The 20,254-nt window shown below is 43.2% G+C and overlaps 1 protein-coding gene across 6 annotated transcripts; it reads left to right on the forward strand.

The window, feature by feature from the left end:
* The first annotated feature begins 161 nt into the window (after positions 1-161).
* Positions 162-20,075, forward strand: LOC147195317 (unconventional myosin-IXb-like). 6 transcript variants are annotated; one of them, XM_086128958.1, is made up of 42 exons: positions 162-337; positions 478-543; positions 1,253-1,985; positions 4,905-4,999; positions 5,064-5,126; positions 5,215-5,314; positions 5,413-5,513; positions 6,685-6,808; positions 6,919-7,008; positions 7,081-7,197; positions 7,505-7,639; positions 7,727-7,839; positions 7,932-8,073; positions 8,732-8,921; positions 9,000-9,075; positions 9,246-9,338; positions 9,493-9,532; positions 9,609-9,719; positions 9,800-9,880; positions 10,758-10,868; positions 10,939-11,061; positions 11,133-11,282; positions 11,456-11,601; positions 11,688-12,029; positions 12,484-12,565; positions 12,704-12,901; positions 13,756-13,862; positions 13,944-14,026; positions 14,496-14,680; positions 14,858-14,965; positions 15,049-15,219; positions 15,296-15,337; positions 15,436-15,547; positions 15,841-15,914; positions 15,998-16,190; positions 16,893-17,021; positions 17,128-17,233; positions 17,925-18,056; positions 18,130-18,253; positions 18,474-18,568; positions 18,649-18,773; positions 19,272-20,075. In XM_086128958.1, exons 3-42 carry the CDS (start codon positions 1,254-1,256, stop codon positions 19,472-19,474), a joined length of 5,544 nt encoding a protein of 1,847 aa, XP_085985084.1. In that variant the 5' UTR covers positions 162-337; positions 478-543; position 1,253; the 3' UTR covers positions 19,475-20,075. The 6 variants fall into 6 exon arrangements, with proteins under 6 accessions (XP_085985084.1, XP_085985082.1, XP_085985083.1 ...); XM_086128956.1 differs by having other exon boundaries at positions 478-1,985; XM_086128959.1 differs by lacking the exon at positions 478-543 and having other exon boundaries at positions 168-337.
* The last annotated feature ends 179 nt before the right edge of the window (positions 20,076-20,254 follow it).

Below are 20,254 nucleotides of genomic sequence, written 5' to 3' on the forward strand. Positions count from 1 at the left end.
TACATTTGCGGGCACATTCCAGTTTGTATTAAACTCGCTCAAGCTTAAAGCTTAAACTATTAAACGATTAAACCTCTTGCTCTAACGTTTTTTTGTTTTGTTTTCTTACTAAAATGTTACATACAGTATTTAAATTGAACTGAGGCAAAACTGTGAGCTGTAAGCTCGAAGAGTCGTCGGGTGTCTGGCTGAAACTAAACTGCAAGGAAGTAACTTTTCATCGCTCCCCTGACGACAAGCACCAGAGGAGGACGTCACACGAATCCTTAAAACTTCTTCGATTTACTTCCCATTTCTTTTAAAAGGGGAACGTTGGCTCCATCGAACTGCTCCCAAGGTGGGTCTTCGTCATTTAAAAGTGGATTTGAATGATTTATTTCCGCCTTCCTCCACTGGTAAACGCAGGTGAAGATCGTTGCATTTTTCCCCACCTGACGTCGTGTCATTGGGCTTTATTATTTATTTTTTTACAAGCAGTTTAACAAAAGACTCCTCAACAGAAGAAGTGCTTTCTCAAGATGAAATGAGTGTGTTTTCTTAAAGGTAAGCTCAATTTTATCATTGGAAAATGTTACCTGAGCTGGTGTCGGTGAGTTGATCAGTGGGGTGTGTTCGGTGGAAGGGAATTGTTGATGTTGGCAAAGATTCATTTCGAAAAGTAGCGTTTGGCACCAGAAAGCCATTTCAGGTTTTTATACGAAACATTTAACACAATTCGAGTCACAGTACTTCAAGTCACGATAAATACAACATAACAGCTTTTCTTAATATTGAAAGCATTAACAGTCTGTGTAAATATGTTGAGATTTAGATTTCAGACAATTGAGAAAAAATTTATTTTTAAAATCCCTTCTTTTTGTATGCGTTTCACTGATTTTGACCATTTAAACATATTAATAAATTTAAAATATACATTTTTACGTTTTCTCACTCCTCCTGTTCAAGGTCACAAAATAAGTAGTCCAGGTAAAACCTCAGTCGTGTGAAGTGATTTACCAGAAACCCTGTTGACGTGTCACTATTACGGTTTAAAATTTGTATTGATTGTTGCTACCCTCCTTAGCATCTTTGCGGGAAGTAGTTGCTTTCAGTTTTTCTCACTGGTGCAACAGTAACAAAGAAACGCATTAATTAATTTGCTCTTGTCACAGGAGGTTTCGCTAAATCATTTTGATCATAAATTGTGAGTGGTTATGTTGCTGCTTCCAAATATTATCTTATTGTATTCCACCTGGCTTCTTCCTTGTGTCAGTATGAGTACTTCCGATGGAGAGGCCCGTGTTGTGCAGATCTACCAGAGACTGTCCCAGGATGCGGCCACTCACTGCACACTGCGGGTGGGTGCTGGAGACACGGCCGCAGCGGTGGTCTCCAACGCCGTGGTCACTCTGGGACTAGATGCCGGCCGCCAGTATAGCCTGCTGGAGGTGAGGACCCGGAATGATGAGGAATGCCGGCTGCATTTCGATGAGTTCCCCCTGGAGAGGGTCCTATTGTGGCCCCCAGAGGCCCAAAAGTGGCACCCGCAGCGCTTCGGGTACTATTTCAATCTGGAGGAGGCCTTTAAGATGCCTGCAGAGGAATACGACGACCTTTGCAGCCTCCCCACAGTGACTGAGGATGCCATTGTGGAGGCTTTACGCCGGCGTTTCTTCAAGCACAAAATTTACACCTATGCTAGCAACATCTTGGTCGCGCTTAACCCCAACAAGTTCCTGCCAGCGTATTACAACCCAAAGTATGTCAAGTTATATGAGAACCAGCCGCTCGGCAAGCTCAGCCCGCACATATTTGCCATGGCCGACCTGGCTTACCGGGCCATGCTAAACTGCAAGGTGGACCAGTGCATGGTGATGTCCGGTGAGAGTGGCTCGGGCAAGACTGAGAGTAGCAGCTATCTGGTCCACTGCCTGACGGCACTCAGCCAGCAGACGTATTGCAGTGGCATGGAGCGTGCCATCCTTGGGGCCAGCCCTGTGCTGCAGGTAGGGCACGTGATCTTCTTTTAAAAAAAATTGTTTTTTCATTGTTACAGTTTTGTTGAAACTACGAATAGGAAACCTGCAGTCCATGGGTGGAGATATCATGCTATGGAAAGTTCAAGTCCTGATCATAATGAGCAAAATGATGATAGTGTTTATTATTACTACAATATCGCGAAACGAAACTCCATGGGAGGATATGATACAACATTAGCTAGACATGCACAATCAAACAAGTGCCACTATAATAATGCTGAAATTGTACAATGATACAAAATTATTAGATGACATTACACATGGGGAAAAAAAATGACAGTAGATGTTAGATGCACAAGTAAAAAAAAAGGAACATTTGAGAAGGTAGAATGCCTAATTTGACAAAAATAGATGAAAAATACTGTTGGACACATTTTTAGAAAAAAATAATACCCAAAACTACAATGTAATGTTAAGCAAACTGTTTGATAAGAATTAAGACATTTTAGAAAATGGAAAAATGTAACTGCAAAATACTGGAAAGTACAACATATTAGGGGAAAAAAGCAAATCCTACATGAACCTTTGAGAATAAAAAAAAAAGACCAAAATTGTAAAGTGACCCAATGTGCAGTAATACTGATACAACAATGAGTATATGTCAGCTATTTGAGGATTCCGCTACTCTGTATTAACATAGGTAGCATAGATGCAGCAATATTTGAAATTCCTTAGTTTTGTTTCCCAGCAACCAGTCGCAAGTACTGATTTTTACACATTTGTAAAGACCCTCTTTTTCACATCCTCTTTTTATTTTTATTTTTAGGACACATTCATAATCACTTCTGCTCCAAAACAGAAAGCTAGCAGAGACAACATGTACAGGAAACACTTTATGTTTGTATTTCCTGCATATGACTGTCAGAAAAGGTGCTGAGTGATCACAAAGCTCAGAAACTCCAAAGTGGTGTTTAGACATAAGAGAATCTCCCTTCCTATTCCTTAAATTGTAGAAATTTGAAGGGGATTTTAAACATGTTTTTATTGCCTGGGAATGTAACGTAGAACGAAAGAACCATTTCTTTAGGCCTGTTATGACAGACGTCCAACAAATTGTCATTTGGTGAAACTGGTGTCAGGGCAAATATAATTTCACCTTTTAAACATGTAGCCTAGCTCCTGCTTCCTTTGATATCCAGTCAGGCTATGTCACATTGCTGCCTCTCTCAGGTCAATTTAAGTACTAAGTGGTGTGTGTGTCTTTGCGTGCAAACCTTTTGATTCGGGGTACAAGTCAGAAATCATATCAGCTTTCAGTTTCAGTTGTCACACCAGTGCAACATTGTTTTGAGTGCTTGCGGATATGAAACTAGGCTGAATGGTAACACTTGGCAAACTTTTCATTGTGGGCAGGAGATCATGTGAACGTCCTACTTGGTCGGACGCATTAAAAAGTTTCAAGGACACATACCTGAAATTGAACAGGATGTCGGCCATTTTGGCTTGAAGCAGCCAGTTTGGGCAATTCCAGACCTTGAACCGCTACAAGGAAATGTGCCCAACAACACCGGATCATGGCACCAAAATGTAGTGGGGCTTCATCAAATGCTGCAATCTGATGTCCCGTTATGAGGATTCTGGTTTGGATTCCTGTTTTAATGTGCTTTGGAAGACCGAGATTGCAATGGTGTGGCCTTCAGCCAAACCATTCATAATTAGGTCACAATTGGGAACGAAACGCAAGTATAATAGAACGCTATCACTGGAATTCAAGCTTTGTGTGAGAAGGGAGGTTGTTTACGATCTCATGGAATTGTTTTGGTGCACCCCTCCACACCCACACGCACACACACTCGCACTGCGAGGATTCCCCTTTGTCCGGATGACTCACATGAGCTGTGCATTTTGTGTGTCGGAGTGCGGAGCTCCATGGTGGGAATGTGCAGGGCGTTGTCTTAAGGTAACACCAGAGAGGGAAGGTGAAACGTGTCGGAACAGGCCCGGCCAGATTTGCGCGCGCAGACACACACGTACACAGAGGCACACTATTCATCATGCTCTATCTTTATTCCTGCATGAAGAAAGTGTCAAAGTGGAACATTCCAGAGATTCTGTGTACAGTAACTGCCAGTGTGTATTGTGAGCACACCATTCAGGTGTAACAGAGCGCCATATGCGTTGGCCTGTTAAGACACGACCCTCAGCTGCACTGCCACTGGAATGAGGAACAACCCATGTCTTCCTTCGCCGACTCGGGTCTCTGATTCAGTTTGACTTCCCTGCGGGGAAGTGGCCTATGTGTGTTCTTCCATGGTGAGGTGGGAGGGTAAATTTATGCAAAGCTTGTCAACAAAGTAAAACCGTGGAACGCCTAACGTGGAACACAATCGCTTCCATGATGTGGGGTGATTTCCAAATTGTTCTTTTTTTCCCCAAAACCATTTTTCGCCCCGTAGGAAATAATCTAAGGTGAAATAATCCAATGTTGCGACTGTATCATAAAACCTGACTTTACTGTACAGGTCGAAGTAAAATCTGACCATGTGGAGTTGGCTTACTCGAGTCTTGTATTTTATAGTGAATCATTAATCTTTACTACAAGTATCTGCCGACACACGATGACAAAAAAAAAAAAAGTTTAATTTAGTGTCATTCATCTGTGTAATATACATACAGTAGCTAGAACTTGGTAGCAGTCTGACAAAATATGCAGGAGAAATTTGTTTTTGAAGGGTCCCTGGTGATGATATTTGTTCAGACTGCAGAGCAGATTCATGTTAGTGCTGTTAAGACTCTTGTGTAGGTCTATTCAGGATCGACTTACCAAATTTCATGTGCACCAGTAAGAGTGGCTTTTGGGACTTTTTTGAAATGTAAATTTTCACCAGAATGAATCTAAACGGTCTGCTTTGTACCCAAAAGTCAGTTTCCCTGTGTCTCCAACAGGCTTTTGGCAATGCAAAGACTGTTGTAAACAACAACTCCAGTCGCTTCGGGAAGTTTGTCCAGCTCAACTACCTGGAGAGTGGCGTCATCCGAGGGTAAGAGGTTACGACCCGGCGGTGATATCCTTGCAATGTGTTCACGCTCTTGTCTCTTTTTTAGGGTAGTTATCAAGAAGTACTTACTTGAAAAGTGCCGGCTGGTTCACAGAGATAAAAGGGAGAGGTAAACGTGAAAACAGCTTTCAAGTGCCATCATCATAAAATCTTTGCACCGGCACAAAAGCATTGTTGACTGTTGGCTTTCCATGAAGGAACTTCCACGTGTTCTATTACCTGCTGGCAGGAGCGTCTCAAGATGAGCGGGAGGAGTTTCGTCTGTTGGCTCCTCAAGATTATCTCTACCTCAAGCAGGTACACCCAAGTAGATTCTGATGTGCATTCACTCCACAATGATACATGCGTCCATATTTGATTAAATTGTCATTGTATCTGATCTACTTGTTCCTCAGGAAGACCTCCGCTTGGATGATAGCGAGAACCTCATGCAGGAGTACAAGAGGCTGCATCAAGCCATGGAGATGGTCGGGTTCCTGCCCTCCACTAAGAAACAGTGTGTACGCTTTTGATGACGGCAGTGAAAATACCCTTCTTTTTAGATTTTGGAATTTTGTATTTTATATCTTTGGAAAACCTCCATGCACGGACGTCATTGTCTCGGTAAAGATCCCAATCCCCATCGTGCTCTGTGGCAGACCATGAGCAGAGGGTTTTGTTTTTGTTTGTTTGTTTGTTATTTTATTGTTATTATTTATTTTATTTTTAATTTTTTTACTTTGACTTACAAGCAGGGCGGCCCGGTAGTCCAGTGGTTAGCACGTCGACTTCACAGTGCAGAGGTACCGGGTTCGATTCCAGCTCTGGCCTCCCTGTGTGGAGTTTGCATGTTCTCCTCGGGCCTGCGTGGGTTTTCTCCGGGTACTCTGGTTTCCTCCCATGTTCCAAAAAAAAAACATGCATGGCAGGCTGATTGAACACGCTAAAATTGCCCCCAGGTGTGAGTGTGAGTGCGCATGGTTGTTCGTCTCTGTGTGCCCTGCGATTGGCTGGCAACCGGTTCAGGGTGTCCCCCTGCCCACTGCCCGAAGACGGCTGGGATAGGCTCCAGCACCCTCCGCGACCCTAGTGAGGATTAAGCGGTTCGGAAAATGAATGAATGAATGACTTACGAGAAAATATTTGAGTTAGGAAATGTGTATGTGTACTCTCAGTTGAAATCTACTGATGAAAGTTTGCTAGCTTCATGACAGCACACAACGCAAAACAGTGCTGGCGGGCAGGGTAATCGCGTCGGTGTCTCAGTGTTATAATCGTTTAAGTAATGGATATTCAAACACAAATGGTGGCTCAACTCATATAGGCAGACAATATAAAGTGCTGTTTTTCTTATCAGGTTACAGTTTCTGGGGTGGGGAGGGTGGATTAATGGCATGGAACATGAGATTCAACTCTATTTATATGGCACTTTGAAACAGCCATTGCTCCATACAAAAAGCTGTATGGAGTGACTAATTTCACCCCCATCCTGTTTCTGACATCTGTAATGGTGTCAGTGACAAGTCCGAGCACGTCGACCCCGAGTCAATGAAAAATGTCCCGTGCAGCCACAGTTTCGACGCTGAATAAAGACGCAAATTGACGAGCAGCTACACAATGTCAGCAGTGTTTGCAAATATGACAAACATGTAGATTCATTTCAAAACAATGTTTGTGTCTGTGTGCAGCATATTCGCCACACTCTCGGCCATCTTGCTTTTGGGCAACTTGACCTTCACTCTGTCAGAGTATAACGAAGCTTTGGAGGTGGGGCCGGCTGGCATTTTGTCCACCTTGTCAGACCTCCTCAAGGTATGTTGAAAACCACGGCAATGATCAGTGTTATGTTTTCCAACAATGCTGCGTTTGGAATTAATCTGCACACAAAATCTCTGTTGACGAAAGATTTTTTTTCTTTTCAGGTTAAAAAGCAGATGCTGGTAAAGACTTTAACCGAGAGGAGAATTTTGAATGGCAATGACAGGGTGTTTTCACACTACACTCTACCGGAGGTACACGTTGACTTGTTGGTCATCGGTATTGTGCATTAGTTTGTAACTAGAGTTGATTTTTTTTCTCCCAAGGCCCTGGCGACACGGGACTCCATGGCAAAGTATTTGTATGCCTCTCTGTTTGACTGGATCGTCCTTCACATCAACCATGCTATGCTCAACAAGCGGGAGATGGAGGAGTCCATTTCTGTAAGTCAATTTTTTTTTTCTTTACACAAAAATGCAGGACTACAGAAATCGGAGAATAATGACTGTCGAGACGCTTGAATCTGAGCATTTGGACCATTTTTATTGAAACTATGACTTGATTTTTAAAATAGTTGTTGATTTATTAAATCGACACTTCTACAGTTTGTTACTGTATGGTACGTTGCAATGTTTACGTGTAAATTACATGATCATATCTTCTGCTTCAGTATCTGATGTTATGTTCCAGTATGTTCTGTTGCATTACGATGCGATGTTTCTGAATGGTGCCTTGTGTTTGTTTTTTCAGTGTTTGTCCATCGGGGTGCTGGATCTGTTTGGCCTGGAAAACCTACACACAAACAGTTTTGAGCAGCTGTGCATCAACTACAGCAACGAGAAGCTCCAATGTTACATAAACCGGCAAATCTTCACAATTCAGCAAGTAGGGAAAATATTTGCGCAATATGTATCGTTCTTTGTGTGGTCTGTTTTGATACTTAAGTGTGTGATTATGACAACAATTTTCCAGGAAGATTATGAGGCCGAGGGCATCAGTTGGCAAGCCTTTGAGTACAGTGACAACAGCAAGTGTATTCATCTCATCTGTCGAGGCCTCTTCAACATGTTGGACCAGGAGAGCAAGTGAGACCATGCGCAATCAGATGTGTTTGGCGGTGAATATGTGAGAGAATCCAGGGCAATTGATTAAATGTCTGTTTTTGTCTTTTTGTTAGTCTCGCTCAAGCGACAGATGAAGCGCTGTTGGACAAGTTAACGCTGCAGCTCAAGGACAACTCTCTCTTCGCAGCCTCCATTGATCGCGATTCGTCATTTGTTATTCAGCACTATGCTGCCAGTGTTTCATACTGCATCAAGGTGAACCTGTTTTTCCCACACTGCAGTGTGTCACAGCTTTACTTTCTTTTAGATAAGGCAGCTCGGAATAACCGGATAATCTGTGGTTGGCCAAGTAAATGATTCATCTTCTTCCCTAACTGGTGGTTCCACTGGATTATTATTATGTAATGTATTATTGTGTTGAATCAGTTGAAGCAGTTCAAGGCACATGTTAACTTTGCTACTCTGGGCAACCCCACTCAATATACTGTATAAAATTGTTATTAGGGGTGCGCATTTCTCCAGTAAAAGGAATACTCCATAAGTATATAAGTCTTGATACGTGTGGTCAGAATAAAATGGTATGATGAGAAGATAAAAAAGTAAGACCTTCGATTCGAATCTGGGCTCCGGCCTTCCTGTGAGGAGTTTGCATGTTCCCCCTGTCCCTGTGCAGGTTTTCTCCGGGTTCTCGGGTTTGTCTTTGTGTGCCCTGCGATTGGTTGATGACCAGTTTGGGGTGTACCCCCCACCCCCCTCTCACCTTGTATTGTTCATCCATCCATTACCCTGTGGCCATTCCGACTAGTTTTTTTTTGAGTGTTTACAATGATATCCATTGTGCTTCTATCGCGTCAAGAAGACGCGACATAATCTCACTGATACAATGTAATTCTCATTTGTTGTGTACTTGCAGGGCTTCTTGGAGAAAAACACAGATCATGTGAAGCCTGAAGTCGTATCTCTTCTCCGTGGCAGCGAGCGGGCATTCCTACATCACCTGGTGGCATCCAGCCCCGAGGCGGTGTTCCGTTGGGGCATCCTCCGAGCCATCTTCCGCATCCTGGCGGTATTCAAGAGCTTGAGACACAAGCACGCGGAGAAAAGTGGGTAGCTTCAGAGAATAATTGTTGGGAAGTGCGGCCGCTATGTGTCATACGTGTGCTTTGTGTTTGTCACCCCAGTGGCCGCCAGACAATCCTCCCGAAAATCCCTCAAAGACATGAAACAAAGCAGCGGCCGCTTGGACAGACTTTCCAGGTACTATTTCAATGTCCCTACTAGCATTTCTTTTCACCGTTTTTGAGGTCATTGTGTGGTCATTTGTGTCAAAGTGATTTAGTGGTCGCTTTTTCCCCCACACTAGACAAGTATGTCTGCACCTCTCCTGAAGTTACTATAGGAGTATGAGCATTGTTTGATATCTGTAGTAACAGCGGTACGCTGGACTTCTCCTTCGATCGCTCTGACGAACATCCCCTTGACGTCTTTGAGGACATCTTTACCAACTTCGAAAAAAGGAAGTGAGTGAAAGAACATGCAACTGCAATGACCTCAATTCAATGATGCTGCTGAACCACTTCCAACAGTGTTGCTCACATAAATGGCAACACTTGCATTGAGTAAACTAGCACCATTACATGGAGAAATGCGGTATTGATGATATATTTTCTGCAGGAAAACTAGAGCCGGTCGACAGAAGCAACTTATTCCAAAGGTGAAGCCGTCCTCTGATTGTCCTGATTGCTTTAGTGTGGACTTGAATGTTCGTTGTTTTCTCCCCCTCCCATCAGAATCTTATGAATTTACGCTCACTCCAGCAAGTTGTGGGTCTCGTGGCGCACAATCACAATCGTAAATTCGCCCGTCGGCCTGCGACTGCGACCGTTTGCGCTCAGTTTCAGGTCCGTCTGCACCCTTTTTAGCTAGTGGCTATTCATTCAACCAAACACAAAAGGTTATTGACGCCTTACTCTCCTCACAGGCATCACTCACAAAGCTGATGGACACCGTCGGAAAAGCCAGCCCTTTCTTTATTTTCTGCTTGCGCGCCAATGCGGAAAAGGTACACCTTTGCATGTCATTTATATTATGTAATGTTGCTCTCCACGTGAAGGTATTTGTTGCCAGAGCACCAAGCAATGCCGGTGAATCATCTGCATGCCCAAAAACTCACCAACTTCTGCAAGCTTGTGTATCCTAGTGGGAAAAATATATTTCAGGTGTCCCCAACAAGACCCTAAAAAAAAAATTGCACAAACAGCAGCTTCACAGATCTACACAAAATCTGGTGGACTTGTGGATGTTATCAGGATGCACTAAAAAGTCTGACAGGAGAAGTCAAGTAAAAAACGTTCTTGATATGTTCTTGGCGTGTCCTCTAGTCCAATATTGCGTTTGCGGAATATGAATTAAGCAGCAAAATCCGACCACTTTTATCCATCTCAGGGGGCAGCCATTTTGCCACTGACTCTAGACTGAAAATGACATCACACCGCCTCAGTGGTGAACATCACATGACCAAAACCAGAAAACAGGTGAGTCGTAATTTGTTGTTACTCGAGCCCTGAGCAACTGTGATGCCATTTTAGTCAACAGTAAGTGGCAAAATGGCAACCCTCTGTGACGGATAAAAACGGGTAGCTATTTTGAGTTTTACCAAGACAATTTTTGACTTTAAAGACCCATGACCGAAATTGAATGGAAAGTCATCCATTTTGTGCACATCCCAGCTCATACTCCAGCAAGGAAATTTGCCCAAAATAAGCCTTAATTATAAGCAGGTATACTACACGAATGGGTGAAATTCCAAAGTATGTTTGCCATCTAATCACCATCAGGACGTCAAAGTTTCAGCAACATTTCATGGATTCGGCATTAACAATGTAGGGCCTATTTTTAGCTTCTTGCAGCTTTCATTTAGTTTTTGTTTAATTTTGCAGAAAGAATTTCACTTGGACGATGAGCTTGTGCGCCAGCAAATCCGCTACACAGGCCTCTTGGAGATGATTCAAGTACAGAAATCTGGCTACAATGCCAAATACACTTTTAAGGTGCTTATTCGTGGCTATTATGTCTTGTTTACAGTACATTAGAGAGCTAATGTCTGTGTTTCGCTGGCAGGAATTTGTTGAAAAATTCCGAATGTTACTTCCAAAAGAGGCCACCGGGTCCCCGGAACACATCACTAAGCTCCTCATCAGCATGGACTTGGATCAGAGCACGTACCAAATAGGAAAAACCAAAGTAAGATCAGATATAATTAACGGGCAAAACGTCATTTGCAGTTACTATTCCTTACTATTATTGTATTGTAGGTGTTCCTTAAAGAAAAGGAGAGGCAGCTGCTGCAGGACACCCTGAACAAGGAAGTGAGGCGTCACATCATCGTCCTGCAACGCTGGTTCCGTGCATGTCTGATAAGGATGCATTTCCTGCAGAAGAGAGATGCCTCACTCATTATACAGGTAGGATTCACACACTATACACGGGTATCACTTCACCTCCCACTGTCAAGTTTGGATGTTAGGAGACATAGGGACTGAGTGCACCTTAATTTCCCCGTCCAGCATCTTGATGACCTTGTAATGACGTAAGAGAAAACTGTGGCCGAGCATATAGTTTCATTGTATCATTCCAGAGGAATTGGCGTGAGTTTCACGAGAACCGAAGTAAAGCTGCCTCAGTGATCCAGACGGCGTGGCGGACTTCACTCAAGAGGTCGCAGAAAGAGCACAAAACGAGCAGTGGAGAGAATTCAACAGAAGGTCGACCCGCCAGAACTAAGTAGGCGCTTTTTTTTTTTTTTGTATTATCCGAACAAAAAAGCTAATGAATGGGAGTAGATCACCAAAACTTATACTACCACACAGCCGATCAAGAAAAGGACTACGTCGGCAGCAAAAAGTGGAGGTGAGCCCTAACAGAAGTGAGCAGGCTGACACTGTCGTGGGTCAGTCCACTGCGAGCAGGGAGAGACGAGAGGGTCACGGTTCTGCGCCACCCCTCAACCGGCCCCTGTCCCTGCCTTTGGACCCCAGAGTGGGTCGCGATGACACGACTGGTACCGCTGACTCCCCTAAGAGCAGCTCCCTCCAGCGCTACAAAGACACAGGCGACTTTAAGGAGAAGGCCGAGAGGTGGCGGGAGAGAATGAGCGACGAATCGAGTCCGGAGGTGAACAGGCGGCAAGGCAAATGCAGAGACGACTTCCGGTAAGTGTAGACAAGTCGATGATATATGCACCGAACTGGATTAGTGCTGTTCCTCATCCAAAGTCACTTTAAGAATGGAGAACGTATGTGGACTTTAGCTTTTCTAAAGACTAGACATGCATGGTATTTTATTTGAGGTCACAATACATAACATTGAATGCCTGAACACCCCAGACCTAATTATACATTTGGGATAGAAATACAGACAGAATGGATGTTGTTAGTCTTTGCACAATCTAGCCGGATGTGGCCTTACCTCACCTGTAGTCACAAGGACTGATAACTTTTTAGGGATTTTTAGGAATATTTTTTGTTGCTGTGGGTTTTTTTTTTTTTTAAATAACTCGGGTGCAGAAGGAATGTTGTTGTAGCTTTTGCACACACAAGACGGGTATGTATGCACTTCACCTGAAGTCACACGTTTTAATTCCAATCATACTCCCGACCGCCACAGGGACAAGGGGAAGTCCATGTCCGCTGATGAACTGTCCAGAATCAGCTCATCTGGCTCCGACAGCTCACCATCTGCTTGCGAGGTAACGCGACAAACATTTTAGAAACGCATGTTTTGCATTTTTATTCGTACTTGAGACACAAATGGAGGCTGCTCATATATGAAGCCCCACAAGCTCTTGAGGACACATGCTTCATCAATCTCCCCGGCCCCCTGTCAGGTCAGGGTGCGCTTGCGCAAAACTCCCAAGCGCAAGCGCCGCTTAGCCTACGCTCGCAGCGGCTTGATGATTAACTTTGCCGGCTCCAAGGAGAGCGAGTACTGGAGCTTTCCACTCCCCCCCTTCAGCCCACGCGCGTCCACCCTGAGGACTTCAGCCAGTAGTGTGGATGTCCGTGCCCTCAAATCTCAGGTCAAGGTACAAAGCAGAGGAGGCTGCTGCGCATTGCACGACTTGCATGTACATGTTCCTCAAAAAAAGATGGATGGCTGCAATGTTGTGGGACTTGTCGATGAGCATAAGAATCCGCTCTTGCTTATAGATAGAAAGGGGAACGCTTCTTTCTGTTTCTACAGCCTGTTTCTGATTCATTGAGAAAGACCTCAACATTCTGACTTGTGCAGTAGGTGCGTTCTTGAAATGGGTACATCATTTAGCAAGTAACCAATACATGAACCTACAAAGTCCACACAGAAGGGCCTGTGCTGAGATTCGACTGTGAGGCAGCCATGCAAACCACTAGGACCGCGCGGCTCTACAACTCATAATTTTCAAAAAAAAAGTTTTTTTTATGAGTTTATTTTTTCTTTTTTCAAAATCATGTACATTTATTGTTAATTGTATTAAAAAAGTACCATATTATTTTTCTTTCATTTCTTTTTCTTTCTTTTATTGTATTCTCATTTTTTATTTTGAGATAATCTCATTTATGTGAATTATAAACTCGTATAAAATGATACAATCCAGGTTGATACAGTATCAACAGTTGAAGCTAACAAGTTGCTTACAATCTAAAAATTAACCTAAAAAAAGCCTGTGTGTGTGTGCATGCGCATACGCATGAGTATGTCAAAAAAAGGCCGGTGTCCATAACACATGGTGCAGTTTTGCATGACAATGCATTTCAGGGTGAAGGTCTTTAAATGGCATCCATGTAAATGGTGTGGTGGTGGGAGAACTGCCGGAGATGGGCTGGGAGGACTTTTTTTCTGTCAGATTTTTATTTATTTATGTATTTATGTGAACCATTGACACGCTTGCATACAACATAGATGCCCACAGAGCCAGACGGGTCCAGGTACAGTCTTCCTGCCAGGAGCTCCAATGAGGACTCAGGATTACAGCGAACCAACCAATCGCAACTCACCACACCTGAGAAGTACAACCCCACCCTCGACATCCACCCACTTGTTTGTGTCAATTGAAACATGTTGCTGAATGAAAATTGTTTTTGCCACAGAATTTGGTTTCTTAGTAGATTCCTGCGCAAGCGGGCGCCTAAGGTGTCCACCAACAATGACACTCCCTCGGAAGCTAAAGCTGGTAAGTGTTTGTAAACTCAAATCGAGATGGCTTCCATCTGGTGGCCAGTAACTAACTCGACGCAGAACTGTTGGAATGGGACAACATATCAATTCTAGTCCATCCATCGATCGGGGTAATGATAGGACACATCACAATTCTGATACTTGGTGCTGGTGTATTGATAGTCTATTGGAAAAGATAATGTATCGCAATATTGGGATTTGTTGAGTTTATACACTGCGTCATAACAGATAGCATCAGCACAATATCATATTTCAATGCCAGTGGATTACCATACAACTAATATCACAATCATTTTTGTTGTTAACATGATGTCATAATATTATTTATTGGTATATTTGTACGGTGCCCTTACAGTATATCACAGTAACAGTATTTGGTTTTGGTGTAGATATGGGATTGTAGCAGATAAAAATTCAATATTCCGTTACATTTAAGCAACTTAAATGTGTTTGTTTCCCTGTAGTGACCTTGCCCAGCTACAAGCCCCACTCCTACAAGATGCCCGAGCAGAACTCCGGGCGTGTGGTTCGCAACCCAACCATCAAAATCAGCCGGGCCACACGAGCCCTGCGGTGGAACGTCTCACTGGACCGTGAGATCCAAGACCCCAAAGAGCTGCGCAACCTGGACGAATTTCTTGGCAACCAAGTGAGGAAAACACATTTTGTGGTCAAAAGAATGGTTAAAAAAAGAAGACACAAATGTTACAATCTTGTGGACAAGTGTTATCTTTTGAAATGTTTTTTCCCCCAGTCAGCTCTTGTAACTGAATCCTTTTATACCGTAAATGTGTGCACTTTCTATTCTTTGCCTTTGATTACTCAGGTGAATGACTTGCGAACACGAATCAAAGAGCTGTCACCAACAGAGAGCATCTTTCTCACGGCCACCATGCAGTTCAGAGAGACCATTAAAGGCATGTTCTCTCTGCAGGTCAGTGCACTACATGTCCATACTCTACCTGTACTATATACACAGAGTTTTTCTTCATTTAATGCTCTGTATGCACTCCACAGAAGCCTCAGATCGGCTACAAAGATCTAATGAAAGGCTACCAAAACAAAGTCAGCTCTCTTGCCGGCTCGAAGAATAAGAGCGAGGTGTCGCTTGTGGTCAACTTGTTTCAGTCCATGCTGGATGGCTTCATAAGGGGCGAGATCAAGAGGATGGACTCGGAGCCGGTCAAGGTCACTTTTGCTGTCATATTATGAATTTAAACGTGTTATGCCGACTACGATAAGAAAACACTCTGGCTTCCTTCAGGCTGCCAAGACGACAAAGAAGAGAAGGAAAAAGGACAAATGTGTAAGTCGACTGTGTAAATTCTTCCAGATTTTACTGCAGGAGTTAAAAGAAAGTATGCGCATGAAAACTTGCTAAATATTTTGTTTTTGTTGCGGCAGCCTGATGGTCCACTTGATCACCGCTTCAGCACCTACCAAGTGAACATCATGCAGTCATGTGACCTGTGCGGCTCCTACATCTGGGGAATGGAGAAAGCTTATATGTGCAGCGGTACGTTTACACGGGGACGGAAAAAAAATTGACAAATAAGTTGAGGAAATAGATCTAAAAAATATTATGAATGACATACATACAGGTTTGACTCAAATGTTGTCACTCCTCATGATTTCATGTAATTTTAGTGTTTAGTGGCTGATATCCTTTTTACACTTAGTGCTGACAGTTAAGAATGTTCAAAATGTTGAAACCATTTTTTTCATCCAGTTAATATGTTCGGTCTGTGTTTTTCAAATTGTGTGTGTGTGTGTGTGTGTGTGTGTGACTGACTCGTGTTTGTCTTGCAGCCTGCAAGTTAATATGTCACAAGAAATGCTTGACCAAAATCATCACTGACTGCTCAACACGCTGTGCCCGGCAGGTAAGAAACCGAGGCCTTCAGGAAGTACTCAAAAAACAAAATACACACACACACACACCTGATGTTATATTTCTTTGTGACAGGATGATAGCGTACCTGGTGGCCTTCACTTCGGGGTCCACGTTTGCGTCCTGACCAGCAAGGCCAACCCCGTGCCCAAGGTGGTGGAGCTGCTGCTGATGCACGTGGAGATGAACGGCCTCTACACCGAGGGCATCTATCGCAAGTCGGGCTCCGCGTGCCGTGCCCGGGAACTCCATCAAATCATGGAGATGAGTAAGATGAGCTAGATCGACGCACGATTACACATAGCTTGATACACTGTATCATAATAATAATGTATTTGGAATAACATTTTTCGGAAAAAAATACATGACAAATTCCAAATTCACTCCTGGGTCAAAATGGCACTATCATAGAAATTTCATTAACTTAGCATTTGGTTGTGGTAGTTGCACATGCTAAAACATCTGACACACTCACAAGAGCCAAAGCTATAATGCTCAAAATAAAAGGAAATATGTTCAATTCTTCAATCGACAATAACACATATTTGATTCGAAATACCTGTACACATCAGATAAAAATTGCATCAAAATGTGATGGAAAATGTAAAAAATATTGTGATAAAAATGCAAGTTATAAGTAGTTTAAAACAAGTTCTCCCATCAGAGGACACTACAATTTTCAAGTGCGTAAACTTTCATTTTCAAGAGCATGTTCAGATTGGCAAAAGGAATATACCACCCGTGTGAATTTTTTAAATTCCGATTGAGGTGTTTATATGGAGCATTTTCATTCCGGTTGCTCATTCGATTTCCTTCTAATCGGAATACATGGCTGCATGTCAACCCCAGCTGCCGTTAACCCTTTTTTGATGGCATCACGAAAAAAAAGTACTCGTGGAGAATGTACCTTTGGTGCTTCTTGAGAGAAAGTCTCAACTTTTGGTGACGCGCGCTATTTTTCTCGCATTAGATCCCGAGGCGGCCAATCTGGAGAACTACCCCATCCACACCATCACAGGCCTGGTGAAACGTTGGCTCAGAGAGCTTCCCGACCCACTCATGACTTTCTCTCTCTACAGTGACTTCCTGCATGCTGTGGGTGAGTCCGTATGAATGTGCAATGGGGACCATCTTTTCCTGAAATCGTTCAGCCCCATCTCTGATGTTCTGGAAGTTCATTGACTCTTTCGGTTTTTTGTTTGCAGAGTTTCCAGAGAGGGCTGAGAGAATACGGGCAGTGTACCAAAAGGTGGATGAACTTCCCCTCGCCAATTACAACACGTTGGAGCGGCTCATCTTCCACCTTGTCCGGTAAAAAGACATTTTATTCAGCTATTACGAGCATCATTTTAAGCCCTTTGGAAGGCATCGTAAACACACTGGGCGTTTGTGCTCTGCGTACAAGTTGAGCATAGAGGCAAAATCACCGTCGAATTAATGACACGTGCGTACCGGGTCCATTTTCTTTGCACCGCTGTACATACTGTAGGTTAACGAATTTATTCTAAATGACAGCCTGTGCCCGCTCAAACTTTATCCTATTTTCATGTTTGTATCATCGGAAACCTTGCTGAACACAGAACCTGACAGCATATGATGTCAGTTGTTTTCAATAAATTCCAACCTTAAAAGTAGAAAATGCTGTACTCATAAAAAAATACATTATGAGCTGATCATTAAACAAACATTGCCCAAGTTGGTTAAGTAGATAATAGGGAATAAATATAGCACAGCTAAAAGGCATTTGGAGTTGATGAATTTGTTGACATTAGCGTTTAAAACGCCAGAAAATATCTGAGACATGCTGGTCGACTTTGTGTCACGAGGAAGCCAGCGCACACAGAGGAAGCCAGCGCAGTCGTGTGTGCCTTCGATCTTTTTTCCAACACTGAATTTGTGTAAATGTTGTGCGAGACTGGTAGCGTGCACGTGTAGGCTGACGTGATCGATCAATCAGATTCCTGCACCAAACATGCGTACAAATGGTGTGTATTGGTTCCAGGGTAGCCAATGAGGAAAATTATAACAAGATGACGCCAAGCTCCCTCGCCATCGTCTTCGCCCCATGCATCCTGCGCTCCCCCAATTCCGACGACCCCTTCCTCGGCATGAGGGACGTGGCCAAGACGACCACGTGAGTCACAATCACAAGAATCACAAGTGCTCGGGTTGCGCATTGACGTTCGTGTTTGCATGTGTGTGTTCAGTTGCGTGGAAATCCTCATCTCGGAGCAGTTCAGGCGCTACAAGGAGAAGCTGCAGAACATCCAGGAGCTGGAGTATGCTGAGGCTTTGGCTGTCAATCAACTCAAACTGAAGAGACAAAACACGGTAAGACCGTGGGGGGGGGGGGGGGGGGGCTGCCATTAAATTGTGAATTTAATGGCAGCTAAAGCAATAATGCTTAAAATAATACAGATAAATACTGTATATAAAAATACCACAGTATCTACAATATATCATACAGTGACTGCCTAAAGAGCTTTAAGCCGCTTATGCACCTATTGAATCTCGTCACGTAATTTATGGCTTTTCTCTTGTCTCTCTGCAGATTGTGGAAAAACCATCTGAACTGGAAATTCCCGACCACACTGATTCAGATGAGTGGACTCTCATTGAAAGAATCAAGTCCATCAAGCAGGAAAAGTAAAAGCCCATGGCTTCATGTGCATTGTTTGGTTTACTCCGTTTGTGGGTATTTAAGCCTTTGTGTAACCCCTCGCTAGGTTGGACCTGGCCTGCAGGTTACCCGATCTGGAGCAGGAGAACTCGGACAATGAGATCCTGGACTCGTCGTCTTCCATGAGCACGGAGAGTTTGGACGAACGCCTCGGCAGTCTGGACTCAGAAGGTTAGTAAGGAGGTAAGGTGATCTGACCTTCCTCTTCGCCTCTTGGAACTGAAAATTTTGATTTTTTTTTTTTTCTCACAACTGGGACGCATTGCTTCAGGGGGCGGCAAGGGGATGGGATTGGAGCACAGCTTCACTAATCAAAAAAAGTTATCATCACACTGTACAGTATTTGTGTTTTCCATTGCTCTGGCTTTCGCTCTCAATATATTGTTTGTCTTGTTTTAAGTGTATTTCATGACGTAGTCGTAAATACTCTGGAAAAACATCCCATACAATATTTAAATTGGGCATTTCTGTATCATAAAATAAGCATATTGAGCGTGTTTTACTGTCCAACTTTTTTTTAAGCTCTTTTATTCATCTGAAAAACTCTTTAGGATGTTACGTAGCATTCCAGTAGACTGATGTGTAGTCGCTCCACAATAGTGTGTGCATCCACTTCACATGAACTGTAAGGTAGAGGTGTGTAACATCTTTTATGTATTGTGTTTGGAGCAAAGGCAAGCATGCCGCCGGCAGTGGACTCAACGGGCCAAGTCAGACACGTGCCAGAGGACGTCATCAAGCCCGAGTGCTTCGCCGCATCCAACTCTCCCACCGTGGATGACAAACAAGCATTGAGCAGGAGCTTTGACAACCTGGAAATTCCTTATATTGATGAAGAGGAGAGGGAGGAGGAAGACGCGACAGCCAGCTAACACCACCCTTGTTGTGGTGTGCACTTTTGTCTGCCAGTGCTGCTATGGAAACACTGATAAACAATACAACGTATGTCGCCACAATATTTCACTTTTAAGGTAGCAAACCTATGTCCCGGTGTCCATATGCAGCACCGCCAGAGCATCTGATGCAATCCGCCATGCCATTCTGAAAAGACACAAACATTTAATCCACAAATTAATAAACATTTGCATGTATTTTTTTTCATCAATTTTAGCATGCCCGTCAGACAACATCAACTCCCGTTTGAGACTGACCCAATCTATTGTCATCTTAGTTTTGTCAAGGTACTAAATATGGATTACATCCCCAAGGATGATATATGGATTGTATGAGCAAAACCTTTTTTTTACTGTACAAAAATAACAGTTCTAGTACTGTACATAGTATTTCCAGCTGCTCTTTTGTTGTAGTGCATTGACTGATCCATTTTCCCTATTGTTGCCTTTTAGACTGACATATTTCCTCATCTAACATTTTCCTCCCATATATGCATGCCTGTACATCTTCAAAGGGTAGCATCGATGGCAAGCTAACTACTTCTGACCTGTTCCTTGAAATAAACTGACCATTTTCTTATTTGCGTCCTAGAATGGTAAAAATGTAAATCAACACATAATTGACTTTCAAAGAAAGCAATATATCAAAAAGTGTTTAATACAGGTTTGGTGTAAATCCTGTAAGAATTGCAGGGGTTCAGAAAGGGTACTATAAATTATGTAAAGATTACACAGGTTAAATTGAGACTATATACCAAT

Source organism: Hippocampus guttulatus, chromosome 14, assembly GCF_054856545.1.
Source record: "Hippocampus guttulatus isolate MCC_2025c chromosome 14, RoL_Hgut_1.0, whole genome shotgun sequence".
In the NCBI taxonomy this organism is placed as follows: Eukaryota; Metazoa; Chordata; class Actinopteri; order Syngnathiformes; family Syngnathidae; genus Hippocampus; species Hippocampus guttulatus.